At 48.2% G+C, this 15,120-nt stretch overlaps 1 protein-coding gene across 1 annotated transcript in view; it reads right to left on the bottom strand.

Annotated features, from left to right (window-relative positions):
- Positions 1-3,196: 3,196 nt before the first annotated feature.
- Positions 3,197-15,120, bottom strand: part of dock11 (dedicator of cytokinesis 11) — a 273,861-nt gene continuing 261,937 nt past the window's right edge. Inside the window, exon 53 of the mRNA XM_067996777.1 lies at positions 3,197-3,958. Within this exon, the coding sequence (XP_067852878.1) occupies positions 3,833-3,958 (126 nt within the window). The 3' untranslated portion in view covers positions 3,197-3,832. The remainder of the gene's footprint in view (positions 3,959-15,120) is intronic.

The following is a 15,120-nucleotide window of genomic DNA, read 5'->3' as shown; positions in this document are numbered from 1 at the left end:
TCTCAGTCCTAAATGTCCTTCCCCGTATCCTGAGACTGTGACCCCTCGTTCTTGACCCCCCAGCCAGGGGAAACTTCCTCCCTGCATCCAGTCTGTCTAGCCCTGTCAGAATTTTATATGTTTCAATGAGATCCCCTCTCATTCTTCCTAAGGGAATTAGGGGTTACGGGGAGCGGGCAGGAAATTGGACATGAATTCAGATTTGAGGTTAGGATCAGATCAGCCATGATCTTATTGAATGGCGGAGCAAGCTCGAGGGGCCGATTGGCCTACTCCTGCTCCTATTTCTTATGTTCTTATGTAAACTCGAGTGAATACAGGCCGAGTCAACCCAATCTCTCCTCATACGACAGTCCTGCCATCCCAGGAATCAGTCTGGTGAACCTTCGCTGCACTCCCTCTATGGCAAGTATATCCTTTCTTAGGTAAGGAGACCAAAACTGCACTCCAGGTGTGGTCTCACCAAGGCCCTGTATAACTGCAGTAAGAAATCCTTGCTCCTGTACTCAACTTCTCTTGCAATGAAGGCCAACATACCATTTGCCTTCCTATCTGCTTGCTGCACCTGTATGTTTGCTTTCAGTGACTGGTGTACAAGGACACCCAGGTCCTTTTGTACATCAACATTTCCCAATCTATTACCATTTAAATAATACTCTGCCTTTCTGTTTTTTCTCCCGAAGTGGATAACTTCACATTTATCCACATTATACTGCATCTGCCATGTATCTGCCCACTCACTCAACTTGTCTAAATTGCCTTGAAGCCTCTTTGCATCCTCCTCACAACTCACGATCCCACCTAGTTTTGTGTCATCAGCAAACTTGGAAATATTACATTTGGTTCTCTCATCCAAATCATTGATATATATTGTGAATAGCTGGGGCCCAAGCACTAATCCCTGCGGTACCCCACTAGTCACTGCCTGCCACCCCGAAAAAGACCCATTTATTCCTAATCTCTATTTCCTGTCTGTTAACCAATTTTCAATCCATCCCAGTATATTACCCCCAATCCCATGTGCTTTAATTTTGCACACTAACCTCTTATGTGGGACTTTATCAAAGGCCTTCTGAAAATCCAAATAAACCACATCCACTGGTTCTCCCTTATCTATTCTACCAGTTACATCCTCAAAAAACTCCAGTAGGTTTGTCAAACACCATTTCCCTTTCATAAATCCATGTTGGCTTTGTCTAATCCCATTGTATAGGAGATGACCCTTGAGTACAGGAGATTGAGGGGTGATCTGACCGAGGTGTTTAAAATGTTGATAGGATTCGATAGGCTAGATGTGGAGAAACTATTTCCTCTGATGGGCAATCAAGAACAAGGGGGCATCACCTTAAAATTAGAGCTAGGCCATTCAGGAGTGAAATCAGGAAGCATTTTTTCACACAAAGGGTAGTGGGAAATCTGGAACTCTCTCCCCCAAAAGGCTGTGGATGCTGGGGGACAATTGGAGCCTTTGAGACTGAGATCGATAGATTTTTGTTGGGTAAGGGTATCAAGGGATATGGAGCAAAGGTGGGTAAATGGAGTTGAGGTACAGATCAGCCATGGTCTAATTGAATGGTGGAGCAGGTTCGAGGGGCTGAATGGCCTCCTCCTGTTCCTATGTACCCCAGCACTGCATTTGATTTTTTAACAGCGTGTCCACATTGAAAGTGCCGAGCCTGTTATCCTCCCCCAAACTCCTGGTGCTTATTCTATTCCCTTAATTGCACACCTATGTTGCTCATTCTTTCTATCAATATGCAAATCTTGGTATTTAACAGTTGATGAGAAGCCCTTTTGTTTATCATTGTATTAACGATCAAGTAACTGCTACAGTTTGGATGTTAATATTTTCCTGAGCTGCTCTTTTGTTTTGAGGAAAATCTTTAACTGTGGGAAGACTGATCTCCATTTTGTACAGCTTCTGCCTTGTGCTGAGGATCCACTTCAGACCCATCACCTGGTGGTTTCGTTGTTTATAGTACCTCCTCAGGGGAATGTCCGATCAGTAACCAGGGAAAATACTGTGCTAAACACCAACAAATACAGACACAATGGTCTGGAGAGTACCGTGCCACACAAAGCAGCAGGTCCCAGCTTCAATTCTTGGCCTGTGTTGAAGTTAGGATTGGAAACTCTCCAGGATTGTCCTGGAGTCTCCAGGAATTTAAGATTAATCTCCTGGACACTGCTGTGAATAACCCGGGAGAAATATCAAAGGGAGCATTAAAACAAATTGTGTGTTTCTTAAATTTGCTTTGAACATTTTTGTTTACTAGTTGTAAAAATATTGACGATGGGGGGGGATGAAGACTGATTGACTGGGCGGGGCATTTGCAGGCCATGTGATCAAACCTCCAGAGTACGCTGGAGCAGAGTAGGTAACACTAGTTGAGTTAGGTGCTCTCAGTGACAGAAGCATTACAATTGGACCCAGTATTCTGGGCCGAGGAGGAAGGGCGAAACAAATGTCAGTAGTGGCTCAGTTGGTAACACTCTTGCCTCTGAGTCAGAAGGTTGTGGGTTCAAGTCCCACTCCAGAGACTTGAGCACATAATCCAGGCTGACACTCCAGTGCAGTACTGAGGGAGTGCTGCACTGTCGGAGGTGTTGTTAGAACAGATGGGGCCTCGGTTTATCAGGTGGATGTAAGAGATCCTACAGCGCTGTTCAAAGATGAACAGGGGAGTTCTCTCCAATGCCCCAGAAAACCACTCAGATGCTAATATCCCCACACCGTAATTTCAGTTCCTGATTTTCCTTAAGGGAAAGTTTAATACTGCGGACAGAATGTGGCAAATTATTTGTTTAGACCGCGACGGTTCATGACTTCTTCAGCACGGCGGCTTGAACAGCAACATCACATGTTGACGTCCAAGTTCCTCATCTGCTCAATGGTTTCTGGTGAGACGGAGGGAATTGAAGCTATTCCGCTGGGGGAAGATCTTACTGAGCAATGGTTCACAAGATGCTCCACGGATTGGACAGCCTCTGCCAGGAAGATGACAACTTTCAGGCGGTTCTCTCTGGTAAGTGCCGCAACACGACCAAAGCCAGCTAGGCCGCTCGATGGCCTGAAAAGCAGCACGCTCGACACTGAAAACCTAAGCGTCTGAAGCACTTTGATTGAATGGTCTGCTCTTCAATTAGTTAGGAAACTCCTCACCTCCCTCCCCCAACACAAAATAAAAAAATTCCATTTGAAATATATAAAACATCCAATATATTTAAGGATTTTTTTGTACACAAGCAATCGCAGTGTAAGGCCACTCGTAGTTACATTTTAAATGTACAATACTTTGAGATGACAATGCGATGCACAGAGCTAAGATGTACTATTTCCATTTTATACACTCTTATCCATACTGTACAACTGGAGAACAATTGGCAATTTTGAAGCGCGGTTTTAGCATCCAATTTGCGAAAACAAAATTCGGCTTTTCAGACTGGTCCAAACGTTTCGAATCTATAATTCCGTGCATCACATGCCCTGCTTAGGCAGTCGTGCGGTTACTGATAATAGTACTCTTTAGAATGCAAGAATGGCACTGCTTGGTAAAACTCAGGCCTGTCAACAACAGAGCGGCTTCTTTCGAAAGTGATTGCGAAAAGGGCTTCCTTCAGGAGCGAGACGAGCAGTTGCTGCAATCGGAGTGGACAGTGGTCATCTCACTCGAGGCGGCTGTACGGTGCCTGATCTCTTGCGTTGCGGTGTCCATCGGTCTGAGCTAACAGTCTCCTCCCCTGGGATAATCAAACCTTCCTGAGGACCAATGAAAAACAAAGCGTCCGAGCGCCCTCCTCCTCCTCCTCCTCCTCCCTCAGTGCTGAGCTATCAAAGTGTCGAGAGGAAGGCAGGGGGACCGTGAAGAGCTGTACTGGGGGCCGTCCCACTGATGGCGCTGAAAACGTGAAGCGAGTTCCTCAGCTGGGACTTCACCAAGTCGTCGTCTGTCAAAAACTGGAGAATCAGAAGAGGTAAAAAAAAATAAAAATCACAGCTACTAGGGACACAGTAATATTTCAAACAAAACAAGATACTGAAATACGCAAGCATTATAAAGATTAGTGTCATGGCTTTAGAGAAGCTTTCAGCCCTGGTTAGAAAATACCATGTTCACATCGGGGAAGGATCAGGAATGGTCACCGAGATTCAGCAGGTCTCTAGTATCGCAGGAGTTCTCGCTCCTGTGTAGCGAGTCATTTGGAGGGGGGAAAAGGGGGACGGGGGACAGGACAACATACACACAGGTATTTTATTCAAAAAGGGGAATTCTGAAACGGTTGAGGGTCCAGGTGAGAGAGGGGAATGGCCACACGTTTGAGGGGGGATTTTACGAGCTCTCACTAGTTCGCGAGCTGAGCCTGCGGGCAGCATCTCTTGAGAAACTCAGATGCGCCCAACCCAAAGGTTCCCATCTATTAATAGGGGAGTGTGTGTGTCCAAATCTCTCTCCATCTAGACCCAGGCTTTTACATAGACATGTAGTTTTGAAGCATAAATTGTGAAGTGCATTTACCCATTAAAGTCTTCAGAACTTCATAATAAAGAGGCATGTTTGAAATAAAGGGAGAGAGCAAAAGGTTAATAAATATCACACATTGGAAGCAGCTGAACGAAGAATGACAAAGTTATTAAAGTACAAGGAATAATCAGTGAAAATACGTTTGTAAATACACGGTTCTAGGGACAGGAGTAGGCCATTCAGCCCATCGCATCTGTTCCTCCATCCTATTCGATCATGGCTGATCTGTACCTCAACTCCATTTACCCACCATTGCTCCATACAAAATTCGGTGTAGTTTGCCTTCAACCACCCCTGCCGAAGGGTTTCAAATTTTGGACAGGTCCTCATTCAAGTGACTTGATACTAAGTAAATGTTCTGCGATGAGCCACATGGTGCCCATGCTGTACCCAACCCACAGTTTACTCATGTACTTCCTGATCCATAGCTGCTGATACCACTAGAAAGCTTTTATCTGTGCCTCTGCACAAAAGGAAATGAGCAGATTTCTTGGTATTTCTGCCATTTCATCACACGTACATCCTACGCACAAAGAACCAGTGTGAGAATTAAATCCCAACACTTCAGATCTGTGCCTGTATCAACGTTCAGATAGTGAAACCACAAGCTGCTTTTCTCCTTCACGTCAACATGCAACAAGGCATCTTCTCTCGGTTTAAATTTCATGTCCATTTTGATCTCTAAACAATCAGGATTTGCAAGACATCCCTTGAATTCTACATTGGACCAACCAGAAATATTTTGGGATCACATCAGTGGCTTCACAAATGGCATAGTGAGGGGGTCCAGCGATTTTCAAATTCTCATCCTTGTGTTCAATTCGCCCAATGGCCTCGCCCCTCCCTATCTCTGTATACCTCCTCCAGCCTTACAACCCTCCGAGGTCTCTGCTCTCCTCCAATTCTGGCCTCTTGCGCATCCCCCGATTTCCTTCGCCCCCTCATTGATGGCCGTGCCTTCAGCCACCCTTAGGCCATAAGCACTGGAATTCCATCCCGAGACCTCTCCGCTTCTTCACCTCTCTCTTCTCTTTGACCAAGCTTTTGGTCACCTGTCCTAAAATCCCCTTACGTGGCTCGGTGTCAAAATTTGTCTGAATATGATCTTGTAAAGCGCTTGGGACATTTCGCTACGTTAAAGGTGCTATATAAATGCAAGTTGTTGTTGTTGTTGTTGGAGTCTGGAAAGAGGTCCAGCTCCTGTGTGGCTATAGAACTCCAAATCATAGAACAGTCATTTTGACTGACAGTTAAGGCTAGGGTCTGAAACTGGGCCTTTGAAATGTGAGAAAGCATGGAATGGGAAAACCAAACAGGCCGTGAGATTCATCCTTTCTGCAAACCATATACATTCTGAGCTATCAGGGACTCCGGCTTTGGATAGAGTTCGTGATCGGTCAGAATGCATATAGTCTGCAGAAGGTCTGGATGGCAATCCAATTACACACGAGCAGATTTACCAGGTGACTCCTCAGTCCAACCATCTTCAGCTGCTTCATCAATGACCTTCAATCCATCATAAGGTCAGCAGTGCTTACTGTTCATTGACGATTCCACTGAGTTCAGCTCCATTCACAACTCTTCCAATAATGAACCAGCCCATGCCAGCCTAAGGCAGAACCTGGACAACATCCACAATTGGCAGGTAACATTTCCCCCACATAAGTGGCGGGCAATGACCATCTCCATCAAGGGAAAGCCAAGCCATCTCACCTTGATCTTCAATTGTACCACCATCACTGAGCCCACCACCAACATCTTGGGGGTCATCACTGACCAGAAGCTCAACTGGTCCAGCCAGATCAACACTGTGGCTACAAGAGCTGGGCAGAGACTGGGTACTCTGATGAATGGCTCGCCTCCTGACCTCTCAACACCTCTCCCACCATTTACAAGACCTAGCTCAGGAGTGTGATGAAATATTCACCACTCACCTGGATGGGTGCAGCCACAAGAACACAAGAAGCTCGACACCATCCGGGACAGAACATTTTGCTTGGATGGCACCCCTGGTACTGGACTCAATATCCACCCCCTCCACCAACAGTGCACTGCAGCAATTCACCAAAGTTATTTTGATAACATCTGTCTCTCCTGTGGCCTCTACCAGGAAGGATAAGAGCAGCAATGTCATGGGAATACCATCACCTCCAGGTTCCCCTCCAATGCACAAACCATCTTGACTTGGACATATATCGCCGTTCCTTCATTTTCGCTGGGTCAAAGTCCTGGAATTTTCTACCTAACAGCATTGTGGGAGCATCTTCACCACACGGACTGCAGCGGTTCAAGGAGAAAGTGACTCACCACCACCTTCTCAGGGCAACTAGAGATGGGCAATAAATGTCGGCCTTGCCAGTGGCACCCACACATCAAGAGCAAATAAAAAAGTGTCCTATCATTACCTTCAGCAAATCACTGACTATTTCTGTTCAGGAACCAATATCCTTGCTTTATTATTTCAGGTTTCTTGGTTAAGAAATCTTGTCCAAGATTCAAGTGTTTTTAATACATGTTGAAAACAGTTTGCCGTTAAACATTCAAGACACATTAAATAAATGGGTCGTATAAAATATTTGGGAATATAATTTCTACATAGCATTCTGTTTATCTGAACAAATGCAACATTGTCATCAGATCAAAATACGGTACGTGGAGAGAACTATATGCAAAACACATGGTGCACTTTAACACTGAAGCTATTGTTCAGGGTCGAGGTCATTTCTTGGTCACCTGGAACCATCAGCATATGAAGAGCTGCTTTGCATTACCAGTAGTTCACAATTAACAGCTTTTATCTTAAGCAAAATACAGGCCGACCTGAACTGTGTAAAGAACCTCAAATAATGGTCTCGCCCCGCCCTATCTCTGTAACCTCCTCCAGCCCTACAGCTCTCCGAGATATCTGCTGTAAGATAATACTGTAAATGAATAAAAGTTAGCTTATACTAAAAAGTGCCCAGCGCACAAAGGATCAAATGAAAGAATGAATATTGAAAAAAACAAGAACTGGCAATACTGCTGATAAGAGATCTCTATTGATCAGGGAACAGATGTCGTCAAGATGGCCGGTCTGTGCAAAGCAATTGTCGGCAATGCGTGTCCCGTACACAGTAATTATCAGATCAAAGAAGTCAAAATGTGTCGGTGCCAAGCAACTAACTTGATTGCGTAGATGCTAATGGTGTCACTTGAGACCACATATTTGCCAGGGAAAGTATAAGTAGTAGTTTTGACCAGCTCAGTCTTATCAAACAAGGGAAATAAAGATCATCCTGTTAACTGATTACTTTAGGGACCTTTGACCTTGTTACTTGATAATCAACAAACAAAGGTCAATCAAGATGTGGAGATGCCAGTGATGGACTGGGTATGACAAATGTAAGGAATCTTACAACACCAGGTTATAGTCCAACAGTTTTATTTGAAAATCATAAGCTTTCGGAGGCTTTCTCCTTCGTCAGGTGAGTGTGGGATTCCTTGAAGGTTACCGCATATATAGTCATAGAACAATGCCTGGTGATTACAGATAATCTTTCCAACTACCCGTTGTCAAGGCAATCAGACAGAGAAACAGTACATACAGGACTACTGAAACAACAAACGTTCCGAACCCAAAGACAGAGAGAAACATCCGAAAGGAAGAGAAAGAGAGAGAATGACCAGTTGTATTAAAAACAGATAACTCTTTTTTCGCTGGTGGGGTTACGTGTAGTGTGACCTAAACCCAAGATCCCGGTTGAGGCCGTCCACATGGGTGCGGAACTTGGCTATCAATTTCTGCTCGACGATTTTGCGTTGTCATGTGTCTCGAAGGCCGCCTTGGAGAACGCTTACCCGAAGATCGGTGGCTGAATGTCCTTGACTGCTGAAGTGTTCCCCGACTGGGAGGGAACCCTCCTGTCTGGCGATTGTTGTGCAGTGTCCGTTCATCCGTTGTCGCAGTGTCTGCATGGTCTCGCCAATGTACCATGCTCTGGGGCATCCTTTCCTGCAATGTATGAGGTAGACAACGTTGGCCGAGTCACAGGAGTATGAACCATGTACCTGGTGGGTGGTGTCCTCTCGTGTGATGGTGGTATCTGTGTCGATGATCTGGCATGTCTTGCAGAGGTTACCGTGGCAGGGTTGTGTGGTGTCGTGGACGCTGTTCTCCTGAAAGCTAGGTAATTTGCTGCGAACGATGGTTTGTTTGAGGTTGGGTGGCTGTTTGAAGGCGAGTAGTGGAGGCGTGGGGATGGCCTTAGCGAGGTGTTCGTCGTCATCGATGACATGTTGAAGGCTGCGGAGTACATGGCGTAGTTTCTCCGCTCCGGGGAAGTACTGGACGATGAAGGGTACTCTGTTGGTTGCATCCCGTGTTTGTCTTCTGAGGAGGTCGATGCGATTTTTCGCTGTGGCCCGTCGGAACTGTCGATCGACGAGTCGAGCGTCATATCCCGTTCTTACTAGGGCGTCTTTCAGCGTTCCTCCTCGTCTGAGCAGACCCTGTGTATTTGCAGGGCCTGTCCATAGGGGATGGCCTCTTTGACCGTGGTTAGGGTGGAAGCTGGAAAAGTGGAGCATCGTGAGGTTGTCCGTGGGCTTGCGGTAGAGTGAGGTGCTGAGGTGCCCGTCTTTGATGGAGATTAGTGTGTCCAAGAAAGAAACTGATTCTGAGGAGTAGTCCATGGTGAGTTTGATGGTGGGATGGAACCTGTTGATGTTATCGTGTAGTCTCTTCAATGATTCTTCGCCGTGGGTCCAAAGGAAGAAAATGTCGTCGATGTATCTGGTGTATAGTGTTGGTTGGAGGTCCTGTGCAGTGAAGAAGTCGTGCTCGAACTTGTGCATGAAAATATTGGCGTATTGGGGTGCGAATTTGGTCCCCATGGCTGTTCCGTGTGTTTGGGTAAAGAACTGGTTATCGAAGGTGAAGACATTGTGATCCAGGATGAAGCGGATGAGTTGTAGGATGGCGTCTGGAGATTGGCTGTTGTTGGTGTTGAGTACTGAGGCTGTTGCAGCGATGCCGTCATCGTGGGGGATACTGGTGTAGAGTGCCGAGACGTCCATCGTGGTGAGAAGTGTTCCTGGTTCAACTGGTCCGTGGGTGCTGAGTTTTTGTAGGAAGTCTGCAGTGTCGCGACAGAAGCTGGGGGTACCCTGTACGATGGGTTTCAGGATGCCCTCGACGTATCCAGAGAGGTTCTCACACAGGGTTCCATTGCCTGATAAGATAGGACGTCCAGGTGTGTTGGCTTTGTATATCTTTGGGAGGCAGTAGAAGGTCTGGATCGAAGGTCTTGATCAGTTTGTTGAGCTGGTGGGTGTGTTCTTTGGTCGGATCTGCGGGTAACCGTCTGTAGTGTTCCTGGTTGTCCAACTGTCGGTATGCTTCTTTGCAATAGACCTCCTCAGAAGACAAACACGGGACGCAACCAACAGAGTACCCTTCTTCTCCGGAGCGGAGAAACTACGCCATGTTCTCCGCAGCCTTCAACATGTCATCGATGACGACGAACACCTCACTAAGGCCATCCCCACACCTCCACTACTCGCCTTCAAACAGCCACCTAACCTCAAACAGACCATCGTTCGCAGCAAATTACCCAGCTTTCAGGAGAACAGTGTCCACGACACCACACAACCCTGCCACGGCAACCTCTGCAAGACATGCCAGATCATCGACACAGATACCACCATCACACGAGAGGACACCACCCACCAGGTACATGGTTCATACTCCTGTGACTCGGCCAACGTTGTCTACCTCATACGTTGCAGGAAAGGATGCCCCGGAGCATGGTACATTGGCGAGACCATGCAGACGCTGCGACAACGGATGAACGGACACCGCGCAACAATTGCCAGACAGGAGGGTTCCCTCCCAGTCGGGGAACACTTCAGCAGTCAAGGACATTCAGCCACCGATCTTCGGGTAAGCGTTCTACAAGGCGGCCTTCGAGACACACGACAACGCAAAATCGTCGAGCAGAAATTGATAGCCAAGTTCTGCACCCATGAGGACGGCCTCAACCGGGATCTTGGGTTCATGTCACGCTACACGTAACCCCACCAGCGAAAAAAAGTTATCTGTTTTTAATACAACTGGTCATTCTCTCTCTTTCTCTTCCTTTCGGATGTTCCTCTCCGTCTCTGTCTTTGGGTTCGGACCGTTTGTATATTCAGTAGTCCTGTATGTACTGTCTCTCGGTCTGATTGCCTTGACAACGGGAAGTTGGAAAGATTATCTGTAATCACCAGGCATTGTTCTCTGACTATATATGCGGTAACCTTCACACTCACCTGACCAAGGAGAAAGCCTCCGAAAGCTTGTGATTTTCAAATAAAACTGTTGGACTATAACCTGGTGTTGTTAGATTCCTTACAAAGATCAATCAAGTACAAGGAAGTCATACTTCACTCTAAACAAGGACACAGCAATCTTTGTAGGAAATAAGCTAATTAAAGCCAAATCGGGCAAAGACACTCAGTCTGCGCAAATTAGATGAGTTTCAGCTAATGTTGGCGTAGCCAACAAAAGTATAGGGAAAGGTATAAATTAAAAAAGCACAAAAGGATCTGATCACAGCAGAGAACGAGTACTACCGTGCTATGCTGCTGTCCAGGAGACTTGGAACTGGGTAATACCAACCTTGTATTCTGTTGTTGTCGTTTAAATACTGTGTGTATTGATGATTCTGCGGTTATAATAAGGCCTTGTTATACCCAATTGGCTCTGCCAAGCGAATTGTTGGAAGGGTAACCGAGCGCTGAGTGCCCACAAAACGGGTACCCAATCTCAACACTGCGCTCCAAAATCTGGCCTCTTGCGCATTGCAAATTATTGTTGTCACATTCCAATGAAATCTGCCAGGACCAGCTTGAAATTGGATTGGCAGAAAATGGATGCAACAGGTTACATCCCAGCGAGGTATTGTAGGATCCGATATGTGCACCTCGCCCTCCCCCAGCAGCCATCTGATCAGGAAATGTCACCTACGGTGGCTACAAAGCAATATGGCCACTTGAACTGCCCTCTTCCCCACAGTGGGTGAGGGTCTCCGATTTTGGAGAAAGCATAAAACTGCCTGATAAATGAAAGTAATATAAATCAGAATAATCATTTAAAAAGTTCAATTCAATAAAACGTTTTTTTTTAAAATTTTTTTTTATTCGTTCACGGGATGTGGGCGTCGCTGGCAAGGCCGGCATTTATTGCCCATCCCTAGTTGCCCTCGAGAAGGTGGTGGTGAGCCGCCTTCTTGAACCGCTGCAGTCCGTGTGGTGACGGTTCTCCCACAGTGCTGTTAGGAAGGGAGTTCCAGGATTTTGACCCAGCGACAATGAAGGAACGGCGATATATTTCCAAGTCGGGATGGTGTGTGACTTGGTGGGGAACGTGCAGGTGGTGTTGTTCCCATGCGCCTGCTGCCCTTGTCCTTCTAGGTGGTAGAGGTCGCGGGTTTGGGAGGTGCTGTCGAAGAAGCCTTGGCGAGTTGCTGCAGTGCATCCTGTGGATGGTACACACTGCAGCCACAGTGCGCCGGTGGTGAAGGGAGTGAATGTTTAGGGTGGTGGATGGGGTGCCAATCAAGCGTGCTGCTTTATCTTGGATGGTGTCGAGCTTCTTGAGTGTTGTTGGAGCTGCACTCATCCAGGCAAGTGGAGAGTATTCCATCACACTCCTGACTTGTGCCTTGTAGATGGTGGAAAGGCTTTGGGGAGTCAGGAGGTGAGTCACTCGCCGCAGAATACCCAGCCTCTGACCTGCTCTCGTAGCCACAGTATTTATATGGCTGGTCCAGTTAAGTTTCTGGTCAATGGTGACCCCCAGGATGTTGATGGAGGGGGATTCGGCGATGGTAATGCCGTTGAATGTCAAGGGGAGGTGGTTAGACACTCTCTTGTTGGAGATGGTCATTGCCTGGCACTTATATGGCGCGAATGTTACTTGCCACTTATCAGCCCAAGCCTGGATGTTGTCCAGGTCTTGCTGCATGCAGGCTCGGACTGCTTCATTATCTGAGGGGTTGCGAATGGAACTGAACACTGTGCAATCATCAGCGAACATCCCCATTTCTGACCTTATGATGGAGGGAAGGTCATTGTTGAAGCAGCTGAAGATGGTTGGGCCTAGGACACTGCCCTGAGGAACTCCTGCAGCAATGCCCTGGGGCTGAGATGATTGGCCTCCAACAACCACTACCATCTTCCTTTGTGCTAGGTATGACTCCAGCCACTGGAGAGTTTTCCCCCTGATTCCCATGGACTTCAATTTTACTAGGGCTCCTTGGTGCCACACTCGGTCAAATGCTGCCTTGATGTGTTAACTAAAAAGCAGAATGTGCAAGTACCAGTTGTTTTGAAATCAGTAACTGGCTGCAGTGTGTGTGTGTCGCACATATATACCTTGGAATCAGCACCGTCACTGCGTTGCTACTTTCAAAGTGCCAACTGAACCAAAGGTGTAGCACACCTTAGAGAGGGTGCAGAGGAGATTTACTAGAATGGTACCAGTAATGAAGGACTTCAATTATGTGGAGAGACTGGAGAAGCTGGGATTGTTCTCCTTAGAGCAGAGAAGGTTAAGGGGAGATTTATTGGAGGTGTAAAAAATTATTTGGGGTTTTGATAGAATAGATAGGGAGAAACTGCTCCCAGTGGCAGAAGGGTCGGTAACCAGAGGACACAGATATAAGATAATTGACAAAAGAACCAGAGGGAAGATGGTCAGAAATTCTTTTTTGCGCAGCGAATTGTTATGATCTGGGTGGTGGAAGCAGATTCAATAGTAACTTTCAAAAGGGAATTGGATAAAATATTTGAAGAGGTACAGCACAGCTAGGCAGTTAGCTCTTGAAGGAGAAAGATAGAACACAGGCATGGTTAAGCTGGAGAAGCCCATTTTGTCGGGCTAACAAAGACATGCTCGAAAAAATATGTCTGTTGCCTTCCCCTTGCCATTTTCTTGGGTATGTCCGGAGTTGCCCTCAGGTTAGACGTTGACATCAATATGATCGCAGACAATCTATCCTGCAGCGACCGCTTCAGTTTCTGCGGGTTACCAACACTACCTGTTCTTTCTGCCACATCCTTAAATACCTCTCACTTCCTGAATCACATCACACTTATCACCCTGCGTAACCCATATATATTCTGCTCCTGAAGCATGTCCCGATCTCTCTCCCTTGGTCTTCCCCAATTTCTCCCTCTCTCTCTCTCTCTGGGCCCCGACCTCCCACTCTCTCTCTCTGGGCCCTGACCCCCCCTCTCTCTCTCTGGGCCCCGACCCCCCCCTCTCTCTCTCTGGGCCCCGACCCCCCCCCTCTCTCTCTCTGGGCCCCGACCCCCCCCCCTCTCTCTCTCTGGGCCCCGACCCCCCCCCTCTCTCTCTCTGGGCCCCGACCCCCCCCCTCTCTCTCTCTGGGCCCCGACCCCCCCCCTCTCTCTCTCTGGGCCCCGACCCCCCCCTCTCTCTCTCTGGGCCCCGACCCCCCCCCTCTCTCTCTCTGGGCCCCGACCCCCCCCCCCTCTCTCTCTCTGGGCCCCGACCCCCCCCCCCTCTCTCTGGGCCCCGGCCCTGACCTACCTCTCTCTCTCTCTCTCTCTCTGGGCCCTGACCTCTCTCTCTCTCTCTCTCTCTGGGCCCTGACCTCACTCTCTCTCTCTCTCTCTGGGCCCTGACCTCACTCTCTCTCTCTCTCTCTCTGGGCCCTGACCTCACACTCTCTCTCTCTCTCTCTCTCTCTGGGCCCTGACCTCACTCTCTCTCTCTCTCTCTCTGGGCCTTGACCTCACTCTCTCTCTCTCTCTCTCTGGGCCCTGACCTCACACTCTCTCTCTCTCTCTCTCTCTCTGGGCCCTGACCTCACTCTCTCTCTCTCTCTCTCTCTCTCTGGGCCCTGACCTCACTCTCTCTCTCTCTCTCTCTGGGCCCTGACCTCTCTCTCTCTCTCTCTCTCTCTCTGGGCCCTGACCTCTCTCTCTCTCTCTCTCTCTCTCTGGGCCCTGACCTCTCTCTCTCTCTCTCTCTCTCTGGGCCCTGACCTCTCTCTCTCTCTCTCTCTCTGGGCCCTGACCCTCTCTCTCTCTCTCTCTGGGCCCTGACCTCTCTCTCTCTCTCTGGGCCCTGACCTCTCTCTCTCTCTCTCTGGGCCCTGACCTCTCTCTCTCTCTCTCTCTCTGGGCCCTGACCTCTCTCTCTCTCTCTCTGGGCCCTGACCTCTCTCTCTCTCTCTGGGCCCTGACCTCTCTCTCTCTCTCTGGGCCCTGACCTCTCTCTCTCTCTCTGGGCCCTGACCTCTCTCTCTCTCTCTGGGCCCTGACCTCTCTCTCTCTCTGGGCCCTGACCTCTCTCTCTCTCTGGGCCCTGACCTCTCTCTCTCTCTCTCTGGGCCCTGACCTCTCTCTCTCTCTCTGGGCCCTGACCTCTCTCTCTCTGGGCCCTGACCTCTCTCTCTCTCTCTCTGGGCCCTGACCTCTCTCTCTCTCTCTGGGCCCTGACCTCCCTCTCTCTCTGGGCCCTGACCTCTCTCTCTCTCTGGGCCCTGACCTCTCTCTCTCTCTCTGGGCCCTGACCTCTCTCTCCTCTCTCTCTCTCTGGGCCCTGACC

The sequence above is a fragment of the Heptranchias perlo genome, chromosome 15, assembly GCF_035084215.1.
Source record: "Heptranchias perlo isolate sHepPer1 chromosome 15, sHepPer1.hap1, whole genome shotgun sequence".
Classification (NCBI taxonomy): Eukaryota; Metazoa; Chordata; class Chondrichthyes; order Hexanchiformes; family Hexanchidae; genus Heptranchias; species Heptranchias perlo.
Note: the sequence above shows the minus strand (reverse complement) of the source record. Positions and strands in the feature narration are given on the sequence as shown.